At 48.3% G+C, this 13614-nt stretch overlaps 1 protein-coding gene across 1 annotated transcript; it reads right to left on the minus strand.

Annotated features, from left to right (window-relative positions):
• Positions 1 to 861: 861 nt before the first annotated feature.
• LOC106147328 (endogenous retrovirus group K member 24 Gag polyprotein-like) lies at positions 862 to 3425 on the minus strand. The gene is made up of 2 exons (XM_013508160.1): positions 1276 to 3425; positions 862 to 1027 (listed from the first exon to the last, which is right to left on the minus strand). Coding segments are annotated over exons 1-2 (1095 nt in total). The 5' UTR covers positions 2370 to 3425; the 3' UTR covers positions 862 to 1026.
• Positions 3426 to 13614: the final 10189 nt, after the last annotated feature.

Here is a 13614-nt window from a genome sequence, read left to right on the forward strand (position 1 = left end):
CTCTGCCTCAGAGACGCTTGCCACGAAGGTAATGAGGGGCTCAGCCCTTGCTCCCTGTTGTCACTGCCTGGTCCGACCAGCTCTGGTCAGCCCCCGTATCACCCTCCCGGCCCTGCTGTCGCCCTTGCCACGAGCGGTGCCACAGTGCAGCGCCAGCTAGCGCGGCCCTGGCCTTCCTCCCCGGGGCCTGGGCACTGGCTAGCCACCACCGGCAGGTCCCCTGGCTGGCTGAGGCTTCTCTGCCCCATTTCCACACCGACTTCTTAGCCTCCAGAGCTGTCTCCTCCTTTGTTTCTTGACCGAGGTTTCCTGCGTGTCTCCATAGCTCCTCCTCCCCTCCTTGCCGCCCTCTCCAGGCCCACCTAGCTTTAATCTTTTGCCAGCTACTCCCTGGGCGGCCTCCTCCATCTGTGCCTTGAGCCTTGGCCTCTTTGTGCCCCGTTCTGGCACCCCAGTGTGTCCTGCAGCCCCTGGACCAGAGCAGCAGTGAACTGGGGGAAGGGCGCTGTGGGCAGGGAATGGGAGTGGCTGTGAGCAGGAAGGCGGGAGGGCATGGCTGCCTATGGGGCAGCAGCCCCCAGTCCCAGCCTTGGGCAGAGCAGCGCTGACACTTCAGGCTCTGGCGGTAACTGGCTGCAGCTTCCATTTTATTGCCTTGGGGGTCCAGCAAGTTGCTGGCAGGGCCCCAACAGTCCTTTATTTTCAGGAATGGGCTCCACTGCCTGCGCACCCCCACAAGCGGCTCTGTGGTCACTGCCTCTGTAGCCGCAGGGGATGTGCCCAGCCTCGGTGCGTGCTGGCCATCGCTTTTGTTCTGGCCGCCGGATACTCTGTTTTTGCCCAGATTCCAACACTGGTGCCATCACAGGACAGGCGCCTGCTCCTGCATCTCTCACACAGGTCTTGACCATGGGAGTGTTTGGGATCCACACGGTGAAGTCTTATTGGGCAGAAACATTTAGTTCTTTTACAACTTTGGCAGGTGATATCCTTCACTCAGTAAGGATTGTAAGATTTTTGACACATTCTGCAAAACTGTTTAAAATAAACCTTATTTGTACCCTGGATACACCAAACGAATGCACTCTCCCAGCGGATGTTGCAGTCCTACAATAATAGCCATATTTCTGCTGGAAGAGCAAGTGCTTCTTGCTTGGCGGGACATGCGGCAGCGATTTCTCCCGCACAGTGGGGGTTGTGTCTCCACCGCCCCTAGCCTCCCCGCCACCAGGGGCGGCCCTGGCTTCTGCAGCGCGGGCTGTGGGGCTGCCTCACCAGTTCGAGCCTCCTGTCGCTCCTGCCGTCCCTTGGCGGTGGGGATGCGTTCCTTGATGCCCCCTCATTCTCCTCTGGGGCCACAGGGCCCTGCGTGCTCTCTGGGGCCTCCTCCAGGCCGCCAATGAGGCAGTGGGAACGCACAGACGAGCACACAGCAAAGGAAGGGGGTAAGGGCGCGGGGCGGCTGCGACTCCTGGGTCCCCGACCCTGCACAGCGGCGTCTGCCGACCGAGCATGCACTGTACCGATGCATCGCATTGCTGGTTCACTTGCACCCCCACATCATGGCAGCTGGGCCTGCAGGGGCCAGGCCTGAAGCCTGGGCTCATGTGCGACAGGAGCCTGGCAGAGGAGAACGAGGTAGGAGGGTGTTCCCCACCGCAGAGCTGCCAACCATGGGAGCCCTTGGCATCCTGCGTGTAGGGGAAAAGACAAAAGGGAGTGCAGGCCGGGTACCTGAATTCACCCAGCACCTCCTTCCCCACTGCAGCCATCTGGGCGGCCCCCATTATTTGATGGGGCTGAGGGAGTCTCCAATGGGGGTTTCCCAGAAAGGGCCGACTTTTCCCAGCAGTTCTAGATCGACACTGATTATTCCAGTGATACCCGTGCTGACACTTAGTAGAAGGACTGCGAAGTTTAGTTACAGATAACGGCTGTGCTGCCCTTATAGGTGTAGCAGAGCAATTCCGGAGAGGGTGCCCCTTATTTCCACAACGAAAACAAATGGCTTTGTTTTTACCCTTTCCTCCAGGCTGTGGATGAATAATCTGAGTAACAGCTGCTGCCAAAGTAATTCCCTGTACATATGAGGGGCCAATATCTGAACAGATCCGAATCATATCCAGCAATGTGCCCCGCCTTTTGTGGGCTCTTAAAGCCTCTTTACACCATTTATTTGCATTTTCAAAGGCTAGCTGCTGAACTACTAGTTTGCTGGCTTCTGTATTATTTATAATCCTCTCACTAGCCAGTAATAAGCGCGCAACAAAATTTTGCAAAGGTTCCTCAGGACCCTGAAGCACAGAAGCCAAACTGAGGACTGCCTCTCCCTTAGAAGGAAGTTCCCTCCAAGCCCTCAGGGCAGCCATCTTGGTTTGTTCATATGCTGGCAGTTCAAAGGTCAGTTGATTGCGGTAGCAAAGGCACCTTCCCCAATTAGCATATCTTTTGTAATGGCTATGTTGTGAATAGCATCGCTAGAGGCCTGGTCAGTGCAATACTCAAGGAAGTTTCCTTTCCACATCAGATAGTTTCCTGGACTTAAACATGCTCTAGCTATTCCTTTCCAGTCATTTGGGGCCATAATCTGTTGTCCTAGAATTTCCAATAAACTCAAGGTAAAGGGAGCAGCAGGACCATAAGTAGCAACTGCTTGTTTTAATTCTTTTAGGATATTAAAGGGTATAGCTTCATAGCAACGTATAACTTGTCCTGGATTTTCAGGGACTTGAACTTCAGTAACAGGGTAGATACATTGAAAACCCTCCATGAGCTCCCCTGCCCGTCTGGCTTCTTTTAATGCTAACTGCAAGGGAGACAGAGAAAACGGCTCTGCTCTCTGAGAGGCGGAAGTTCCAACCTGTGACGCAGCAAAATTTCTCTGAGCCGAAAAGGCCGGAATAGCCACCTGTGGCTCAGTCAGTTCCATGGAGTGTTGTGAGATAGGGGTCGCAGGAAAACGCCTCTCGGGTGGGGGAAAGTCCCTTTTGTCCGCCACCATTCTTTACTTCTTAAATTGGACCAGGCTAGAGGGCTCAGGCTCTATCGGCGGAGCCGTTTCTCTGCCCTCCATGTCCCCCTTAGGCTCCAGACTTGATTTTAACATAACCTTCTGAGCCAAATCCCTTATGGTTACAAAACCCCTCCAAACCAACATCCAGAAAAATGCATATAGGAGTCAAACATGCAACAAACACTTCCACAGACATATACCCGTGAGAGTCTAGTCCCTCTACTTGCACTTCAATATCCCTTTCTCTTTTGGCTTTGTAGAAGCCTGTAAATGTTCTAGCCCTACAGACAACTCATCCCCACGCTTTACACCTGATGTGCCAGTACCATGCACTCCAGTGCTGAATACTAGCTTTCACAAATACGCTTCCCCCCCTCTGTTGCGCGCTCTTCGGAAGCGTACGCACTGCCCACTTATTTTCTCTCACCAGGTTTCCCTGTTCAGGCGCCACATGTAGGGAACATCGTTGGTCTCTCGTACCCTGGAGAGAAAGGGCGGTGGGTATGAGAAAAATAAAGACAAGAGACAAGAGCTGGAGTCAGGTGGAGGTACCTCTTGCCTGATGAGCAGGAGGACTGACTTCAACAGTAGGGGATTTTATGTTATACACTTGCAAATTTAGTGTCATGGGAGGGTAATGTTGCCTAGCGACTAACGACTGTAATTGTCTGGCAGGATGCCTTTTTCAGTACTGAGGTAGCTTGACTGCTTGACCAATAAACAGCTCCAGTGGCTCCCAGCACACTGTGAACCAAATTCTGGGGAGCCAATTCCCTAGGTAGCCCTTCTCCAGCATGGTGCCCTGAGGTTCTCTTTTCCAACATACTTTAGCCTTGGAGGGGTGGGGTTTTGCAGATTTCTGAGGTGCCCTCAAGGCATCTTTCCCATTCTCCTAATGTAAAGTATTTGGCCTCTTTATAATGCTAATATTTTTAGCAACCAAGCTTTCCTTGGTGGAAACTTTACAGGCCTCAACTTTTTTTTGGCTTTTCTGAGACAGGGTCTCGCTGTGCAGTTCAGGCTGGCCTTGAGCTCACTTTGTAGCCTAGGCTGGTCTGGAATTCGCAACAATCCTCCTGCCTCAGCCTCCTGAGTGCTGGGATTACAGGTGTCCACCACCATGCCTAGCTGAGGCCTCAACTTTATAGGAGCTTCTTTTTTGGTGAAATTAAAAACTTTTAAAACCTCTCAGTTGTTCCGTTTGCTCTTGATTCTCAGTACACATCTGGGTAAAAAGGCTGCCAATAGTACCTATGCCTCAGCCTAAATATTGGTCTACCTTGAAATTTCCTGCCCCTGATTTAGTAATCTAATATCTTTCATCTCAATCTCCTGCTAAGTCTCAGGATATGAACAGAATATAGACAGAAATTCTTCTTTTTTTTTTTTTGATCTTTTTGAGACTGGGTCTCACTATGCAGTTCAGGCTGGCCTTGAGCTCACTTTGTAGTCCAGGCTGGTCTCGAACTCACAACGATCCTCCTGCCTCAGCCTCCCGAGTGCTGGGATTACAGGTGTGCGCCATTTCACACCTGGCCTATAGCCAGAAGTTCTGCCAGAAAAAGATAAAAATAAAAAAGAGAAATTCTGCCAGAGTGTAATACTCTTGGCCTGGAGTCCAACAGCCAATGGAGTCCTTGTTCCCAACTGAAATCTCCTGAGCCTGGCCTTGATGGCATCTGCCTTTGACCATTCTGGTCTTCTGAACTCTGACCACAGTTTCCCATCAAGCTTGGCTTACAACACTCTAGGGCTTTTCTAGCAGGCATCTCCAAACCTTTCTAAGAACCAGTTCCAAAGGCTTCTAAGCCACATGGCCAGGTAGCATCACAGCAGTGACCCCACTCATTTTACCAAAGCCTGCCTTAGTCACTTTCTTCCTGGGATTCAGTGCCTGATGCCAACAAGTTGAGGAGAGGTTTATTTTTGGCTCACCTGTGTTTAGAGGTCTGTCTCTAGTTGTATGACTCCGGGGCAGAAATAGCATGGTGGAAGGGCCTGTTGCGGAGAAAGGCTGCATACACCATGGCAGCCAGGGAGGGAGACTCAGGTCATGCTCCCAGTGACCGGCCTCTTCTGACCAGTCCTCATCTAATAGCAAGTACCCCCCATAGTTCATCACCCACCAAACACATGAAGCTTTGAGGGCCATTTTAGATCTAAACTACAATATTCCATGAAGAGAACAAAGAAAGAAATAGCACAGAAGTCTGCACTGCGGTGAGAATTTCTTGAGCTTTGTACGGACTTGCCTCTTGTAAACCTTTTGGATATTCTATCTGCAATTTACCCCTAAAGTAGGGATTCTTCACCTGATAGATGTCAGGGATAAGTATAAACTTGAAAGAAGAAAATATTTCACCTTTATTTTCACTAATATAACTGAAATTTAGCTTTACTCCCAATTACAGATATTGGTTAAAAAAAAAATCAGAAGCAGTATGCAATTTTTACACTGTGGCAAGCCACTTTTTATGTTACAAGACAGTTACAGGCATGTTGAAATATTCACATTCCTCACCACTTTGCAGGATAGCAGATCTTATAATTTGATGTTCTAATTAAAAATCCCCTTTAGCTGGGCATGGTGGTACATGCCTGTAATCCCAGCATTTGCGGGGCTAAGGCAAAATTGTAGCAAGTTGGAAGACAGCCTAGGCTACATGGTGAATTCAAGGCCAGCCTGAACTACATAGCAAGGTCATGTCACAAATATTTAAAAATAAATAAAAAGTCCCTTTATTACTGCATCCCAATTTTATTTCTGTTTAATATATAGTAATAACTATATTGGAACTGGTTTTCATTACAGTCCTGTGTGTATGTGTACACACTCATGCCTACCCATATGTGCTTTAAAAATATTGAGTGATGCGGTAAGAATGTGGCTCAGGGATACAACACTTGCCTAGCATGTGCAAGGCCCTGCTTCCATCTCCAGTACTACAGACAAAAATTTTTCTCACTGGGTGTGGTAGCACATACCTATAACCCCAGCACTAATCTAACCCTAGCCCAAACCCACAACTCAGGAAACTGAGGTAGAAGGGTCGCTACACTTTTCAGGCCACTGAGCTTCATGAGTTCAAGGCCAGCCTGAACTATAGCAAGACCCTATCTAAAAAAAATTCCAAATGTCAGAAAGTCTGCCTTGACTGCAGACATGAAACAACAATTTAGCAACCCTGTGTTTAGAGCTAACCCTGTGTTTAGAAACCTGTGTTCTCTGTGACCCAAGGACTATCCATGCCCTCTCTAGTCCCTGGCCCCAGTTATTAGCTTACCTGGTTGTGACCTGAGGAGTGGGTGCACCCCAGTCTGACCCAAGAGTATACACCCTCAGGGCTATGACAAGCAGTGTCCAGTCTACCTCTAGAAGCAGTATTTAAACTTGAGTGTGTGTTTACTGGTATATCTACACTTTAGTCCCTGATGACAGTACCTGTACCTGTCTGACCCCTGGAATGTACATACCCCACTTTGCATGAGTCTAGGAGTGCCCCCAACACAGTGATTCATCCAAGTCAATGTGACCACAGGAATGTCCACGCCCTAGTCTTTTGGACCTCAGGAATCTGCACAACCCAGGAATGTATGGCAGAGGTGTCCACAGAGAAAGTGGAGTGACTCCAGGCGAATCCACCCCCATTGCAGTGTGACTTCAACAGTGCCTGTGCAAGAGCCTCTCAGAGCCCACTTTCAGTGAGTTCAGCAGCAGCAATGGCCTAGTCTGTGGCTGCAGGAGTTTCTACGGCCTAGTTAGTGGCACCGTGATTGTGAATACCGCAAATGGTGTGACCACAGAAATGTCCACATTCCAGTCTGGGTGACCCCAGAAGAATAAACATTTCAGTCTGTGGTGTTTGGAAATGGTTTTGCCCAAGGCCAGTAACCTCAGAAGTGTCCTCCAGTTACTATAATCCAGGAGTGTCCTTTACTCAGTCAGTGTGACCCCAGGAGGGACATTTCTAAAGGAAGTGATGCAGGCAAAGGGGAGAGTCTGCAAAGGCCCTGAGGTAGGAACATGCCTCAAGGAACAGTAAGCTCACTGAAGCTGGAACAGAATGAATGAGAGGTCTGATCGTAGGAAGTGAGGTCAGAGAGGACCTGCAGGGCCTCGTGGTCCAAGGAGAGGAATTTGGCTTTTCCTCTGAGAGAGATGGAAGTCATTCAGTGCAGAGGACAGTGAACTGACATGGGTTGTGCCAAGACCCCTCTGGCTGCTGTGCTGGTGGTTCCCCAACTATTTTTTCTCAAAACTCAGAACTGTATGCTAAAAGGGTGAAACTTAGCCTATGTAATCTCTAACTCTTTAAGTTGTAACTTTTTTAAAATAGCTTGTGCACAATAAAGAATTCCATGACAAGCTGGGGGTGGTGGTACACACCTCTAATATCAGCTACTTGGGAGGCTGAGGCAGGATGATCACAAATTTAAGGCCAGCCTGGACAGCTTGGCAAGTCCCTGTCTCAATATAAAAAGATTTTAAAAAGGACTGGGGTTGCAGCTCAGTGGTAAAGCACTTACCTAGCATGTACAAGGCCCTGGATTTAATTGCCAGCACTACCAAAAAAGAACAATCTGTCTACGAAAAAGGCAGTTGAGACACAGCTGTTCCTGCTCCTCTCCTGTGCTTTCTGCACAGTTAAGGTGAGGGGCCAAAGGTGCACCTGAAGAAGCGAGGGACCCTGATCACTCTGCTGCTGCTTGAAGTATCACTTTGGGGTTACAGACTTAATTGTTCCTTCAACATATTCAAACAGTGAGACCCTAGGCGCCAACCTGATTCTGTAGTCACACTGCAGATTGAGCAATAATCTCTTGAAAAGCTTGCAGAACTACCTGGAGTCACCCTCTAATGCTCCACCCAAACTTGGTTCATGCCAGATGTTTCTCCCTCAGAACATGTGTGTCCATGCCAGATGTTTCTCCCTCACCCATGCCTTGGTTCAGAAGAGTAGGCGCAATGGTGTAATCTCAGGCCTAGCGGCAGCCCAAAAAAAACAATTAACTGTCTGAGACCTTATAGATGACAGTGTAGGAGCTGGAAGAAGCTGAAATGTGTCATGGGTCACAACTCATGCCTCACCAGAAAGTTCTACCAGATGCAGGAGCTGAAGCCATTACCAGGCAGGCAGTATTACCAGAGAGACTCAGAGGATAAATGGGTGTGAATCCCTGCATGAAAGTGTGTACATCCCAGAGCATGTGAAGGTGTGTGCATAGTGTGCTCATGCCCCTCTGTGCACACATTTACAGTGCTTCTATGCATACATACATGGTATATGTGTGTGCATTCATAATTCGCTGTTTTTGGTACAGATGTGATCATACATGTGTACGCACAAATTCAAGTATACATTCTCACGGAGATGCTAGGGTGAAGACATGCTCAGCATGAGTACGTTTACACCAGAGTACACATGCATGCTCTGTATAAGTGCATAGGTGCAGGGGAGCCCACTGCCGCGGGCTGGTGTGTCCAGTGTCTATGCATGCATTGTGCCCGTGCATGTGCAGGTATGAGTGAACAAGTGCACACATGGGCCTGAGTCTGGGTGTCCAGATGTTCGCACCTCTGGGAAGTTGTGCACCAATATTTGTGCATTAATGGCAACAGGGATTCCCATTGGCCTGGGTCTGCATGTATTTGCATCCCTGGGTACCCATAAACACGTATAACTACACAGGTACGTGTTTGCTCAGAGGTCCAGGCTGGGGCTTTCTACACCCAGACCCTGTGCAGGTGTGGAAGTGATCAGATGTGCCCTTGGCCCCAGCACTCGGTGTCTGTGCACATGTACCTCTGGATGCCCATGCCCACAAGTGCAGGTGTGCCCACAAGGGTAGACATGTGTGTGTCCGGGGGCCTGTGCACATGTGTCCATGTTTCAAGTGTGCATAGCCCTAGGGGTCCGTGTGTGCGTGTGCTCATGTGTTTAGCTGTGCCCATGATCTCAGCTCTTGGTGTCTATGTGCTTGGGGGAGGGTGACTGCTGTTCCTAAACCCCCAACCTGGTGCAGATGGAGAGCACCTTTGAGAGGATGGAGGGAGCTGACCTTCCAGCCTCTGCACACCAGGCCCACCCAGTTTCACCCCTAAATGCCCTCCCATGAAGGGTCAAGACCTCCCTGTGTTGGGGCTGGGGATGTAGCTCAGCAGCACAGTGCTTGCCTGACAGCACAAGGTTCTAAGTTTGATTCCCGATACAGAAAAAAAAAAAAAAAAAAAACCTTCCTATGCCCTCGTCTCAACCCCAAGCCAGTGCTGTCTTCTAGATTCTTCAAGGGGTCCGCAGCACTGACTGCATAGTGCCTGGCAACAGCAGGTCACATGCACAGGTGGGCCAGCTGTGCTGTGATAGGAGACACCTGGCCAAAGGAGGAAAGCAGGGACAGAAACATAACCTGGGCTCCTCTGTGTCCATCAGGAGGAAGGGCATCTTACTGTCAAGTTCCCAAAGGCACTACTCGAGCTCAAGCTCCTCTCAGCATCCAGCTCTTCAAAGGCAAAGTCTAGAGATGACACAGAAGGCTGACATAGCCAGAGGGGTGTGCAAGCCTCAGCCCAGGGACACTGCCAAGACCCACCTTGACTTATGTTTAATAAAAACCAAAGTGCATACAGAGATTACAACAATGGTAAAAACTGGCAGCTGTGTTCACTCTTTCCCTACTTTTACTTGGCCCAAACCTGCTCTGCAGAGCCTGTTTCTTTTCCTACCTGTAATAAAACTTTGCTACCATAAAAAAAAAAAAAAAGAAAAAAAATTGGGGGTTTGAGACAAGGTCTCACTATGTAGTTCAGCCTGGCCTTGAACTCACTATGCACACCAGGCTGGCCTTGAATTCATGGTGATCCTCCTGCCTCAGCCACCCACACCTGACAACAAACAAACAAAAACAAAATCCACAATTTTAAAGGCTAAAATGGTCCTAATAGATATTGGGAAATGGAAATAAAATATTCAAATGAGGACAGGAACAGGGAGGGTGAAAGGAGAAAGGAAAGAAGGGACAAGAAAAAAAGAATAGAAGGACAAAAAAAAAAACTTGTAAAGGAGGGGAACAGAGGTTGAAGGGAGGGGAGGGGAATGGGAAAAAATGAAGTAAGATATACCACGTACAGGTACAGATTCCCTATGATGAATGTGATCATGTATATCTACAATGTACCAATAAAATTTTTAAAACACAAAAAAAGACTAAAATGGCCCTAGAGTATAGTCCCAGCAATACACTCAGAAATCTATGACAGGCTGGGCATGGTGGTACGCACCTGTAACCCATGCACCAAGGAGGCTGAGGCAAAAGGATTGCTATGAGTTCAAGGCCAGCCTGGACTACATAGTGGGACCCTGTCTCAAAAAACAAAACAAAACAAACAAACAAAACATCATCTATGTGAAATAGGGGCTCCAATGAGCTGTTTATAAATAATTTAGGTATAATTACACTGAAAGTCAAGTACATCCGAAATCTTCAAAAATAATATTCCTGTTAAACTTCAAAGGGTGCTTGTTGTAGTTTACTATGTTAAATGTATGCACTGAATTACTTATTATCCAAGCTTAGCACCTGCTCCTTAGCATTTATAGTTAACAGCTTCACTGGCCGTTTTCTCCAAGGTCTACCCTTTCAGACCATTCTCAATTCTCTTCGTGGCAGTTTTTCTTCCATTAACTATTTCAGTCGAGCTTGGTATAGATGTGAAGTTGCCCATCCCACTGCTGCCAACTGACAGGGAGAATGGAGTGAGGCCCCCATCACCTCACAAAAGAAGTAAAGCCTAAAAAAAAAAAAAAAAAAAAAAAGAAGAAGTAAAGCCTGCATCAAATGAAGAAAAAATCCACCTCTAGAGGATGGAACCCACTGACAATAAAGAGCAAAGCACCTGAACCAAAGCTTCTGCTCCCTCAGGAACCTGCAGTTCTCAAAAAACCACAAATGGGCCTTCAAAGAAGTCAAATGAACCCAGCACTCGGGAGGCTGAGGCAGGAGGATCGTGGCGAGCTCAAGGCCAGCCTGGGCTACAAAGTGAGCTCAAGTCCAGCCTGAACTGCATAGCGAGAGCCTGTCTCAAAAAAAAGACAAACAAAAACAAAAACAAAAAACAAGTCAAATGAAAACAATCCCTTCTAACAAAAGATTCCTTTGAGAGGGTCGGGGATATAGCTCAATGACACAGTGCCTGCTTGACAAATGCAAGGTCCTGAGTTCGATTCCTGGTACTAAAAAAGAGAAAAAGATTCCCTTGAGGACATCATCTGGGTTGCAGAATGTGAAGCCCACCTCAAATGGACCAGCAAAATGACTTCGGCCTCCTCTACCATTTAATCTTTCTTGGTCACATCCATCATAGCCATCCCATTTAAACTCTCACATGCCTCAGCTGCATGATAAAATTTTCTTTTTGCTTTATTCTCAAGATTTTTATCTGGATGCCACTTTAGCACCAGTTCCCCGTATTCCCCTTTGGATATCCTTGGCAAAGGCATGTCCCTTTGTGCCTAGAACAGCACAACAATCCCCGGTGTCTTAATGGGTTATTGGAACAAGCAACAGACTCGTTGGATGGAGAGAGGTGTGCGGCTGGTCTCCACCTCTCCGCATAGGCCTCGCTGGTGGCAGCTGCTCAACGCTCCTCTCGTGTGTGTTCTTTAGATTCCCCTTTGAGCCTGCTGTAACATACTACTAGTTCCCTCACTGCTAAATAATCAACATAAAAGCATTTGGGGTTTTATTTTTGGTGCTGGAGATTAAAACCAGGGCCTGGTGAATGCTAAGCATGAAGTCTACCAACTGGACCATACCATCAACTAAATAAAATTCTTTATTTGTTTTTTGTTTTTTGTTTTTTTAAATAGGGTCTTGCTATGCAGCCCAGCCTGGCCTCAAACACCCACTCTTGCCTCAGCCTCTCAAGTCCTGGCATTATAGGTTTATGCCACTATACCCACCTCCAAGTAAATTCTTTGACGTGTTCGTCTTCGCTTTATATTTGTATGATTGTGATGCCCTGCATCAACCAGTTCGTAGTACACCTGAGGTCACCAAGAAGAGAGGACAGGGTCTTCCTGAAGTGACTCTCAGGGATTAGAACTAGGAGATAGCGCTAAACCCAGGCTGTCCTAGGCTCTGCCTTGCTCCTGGGGCTGTGGTGCACCTCCAAATACAGTCAGCCCCCGGCACCACCATCCTGGCCAGTGGCAGTGCTGAAATGTCCACTTGCCATCCTGGGGCCCAGTGCGGGGACATCTGTGAGAAGGACTTTATTTTCAGGTTATTTTAACTGCTGTCCCTCAGCTTCCTTATCAATACAAGCAGATAATTATGGCTCCTGCCATGAGTGATAGAGATAAGATAACGAAACTGAAGTTCTTCAAATCCCCAGCCTGATACCTGTCAATATACGGCCGCTGTTAGTAGGTCTGTGCTTTGTGAAACTTCCAATGACAGATCTGCTGTCACTGCTGCTGTTGACGCAGGTTTTCACTATGTTGTGCAGGCTTCTCGCAAATTCCTGGGCTGAAACGATCCTCTACCTTAGCCTCCTGAGCTTGCACAACCACATCCAGCTAGTGGTAGGTTTTTTGTCTTTTGGGGGGGTTTGGTTTGTTTCTTTGTTTTGTTTTTCTTTTTGTTTGTTTGTTTTGTGATACTGGGGATTGAACACAGGGCCTTTGCACTGAGCAACATCCCCAGCCTCTTCTCTATTTTTTTTTTTTGTTTTGAGACAAGATCTTACTAAGTCACTTAGTTGCCCAGGCTGGGCTCAAATTTGTGATCCTCCTGCCTCAGCCTTCCAGCACTAGCATTAGACATATGCCACCATGGCTGGCTAATGGCAGGTATCTGTGAAAGGCTGCTTAGGACCCCTTCCAGATGCTGGCCTAGCAGGGCCCAGCTACACCACCTCTGGAGAAGACAAGTTTTCCCTAGGTGATGAATGAAGGCGGCACCCTGGCCAAGAGGGTGTGCTTGGCTTACTCTGTCTAGAACCCCCATGCTGCCATCCAGAGGATCCTGGCGCCCAGAAGACAATGGGAAGGAATACAAGGCAAAGTGAATCCCCAGCAGGTACTTGTGGGGTGCTCAGGGTGGAGTCACTTCTTAGGGCTTTGGATCACTCCTCTGCACAAGGGGCACTTTGAGCTGTGTGTTACTGAGGACCTGTGTAGCCACCTTTGGGGAAGAGCAGATGGTCCCCAGGGGGCAGCTGGAGCTCCCTCAGCCTAGGCCCTGCTCTTGCAGAGGAGTCCACCAGATAAGAAGGGAAACCATGATGCAGTATTGGTGGTGCACGCCCGTAATCCCAGCGCTGTGGGAGGCTGAGGCAGGAGGATCACAATTTCGAGCCCAGCCTGGAAAATGTAGCAATTTAATGAGACCCTCATCTAGGGGCTGGGGATTTAGCTCAGTGGCAAAAGCGCCTGCCTGGCAAGCGCAAGGTCATGAGTTCGGTTCCCGGTACCGGAGAAAAACCAAAAAAAAAAGAAAATTGCCTTGTGGCATTTCACCTACGTTGTAGAAGAGAAGACCCTGGGTTTTTCCCATGAGATACTGAGGATGGGTTGCATTCCAGATGGTCAGTTCTATCT

The sequence above is a fragment of the Chinchilla lanigera genome, unplaced genomic scaffold, assembly GCF_000276665.1.
Source record: "Chinchilla lanigera isolate Chin_1 unplaced genomic scaffold, ChiLan1.0 scaffold00142, whole genome shotgun sequence".
Taxonomy (NCBI): domain Eukaryota; kingdom Metazoa; phylum Chordata; class Mammalia; order Rodentia; family Chinchillidae; genus Chinchilla; species Chinchilla lanigera.

Excerpts from the sequence above, each read along its gene's own strand:
- LOC106147328 (XM_013508160.1), bottom strand. The coding sequence starts at position 2,369 with ATGGCTGCCCTGAGGGCTTGGAGGGAACTTCCTTCTAAGGGAGAGGCA.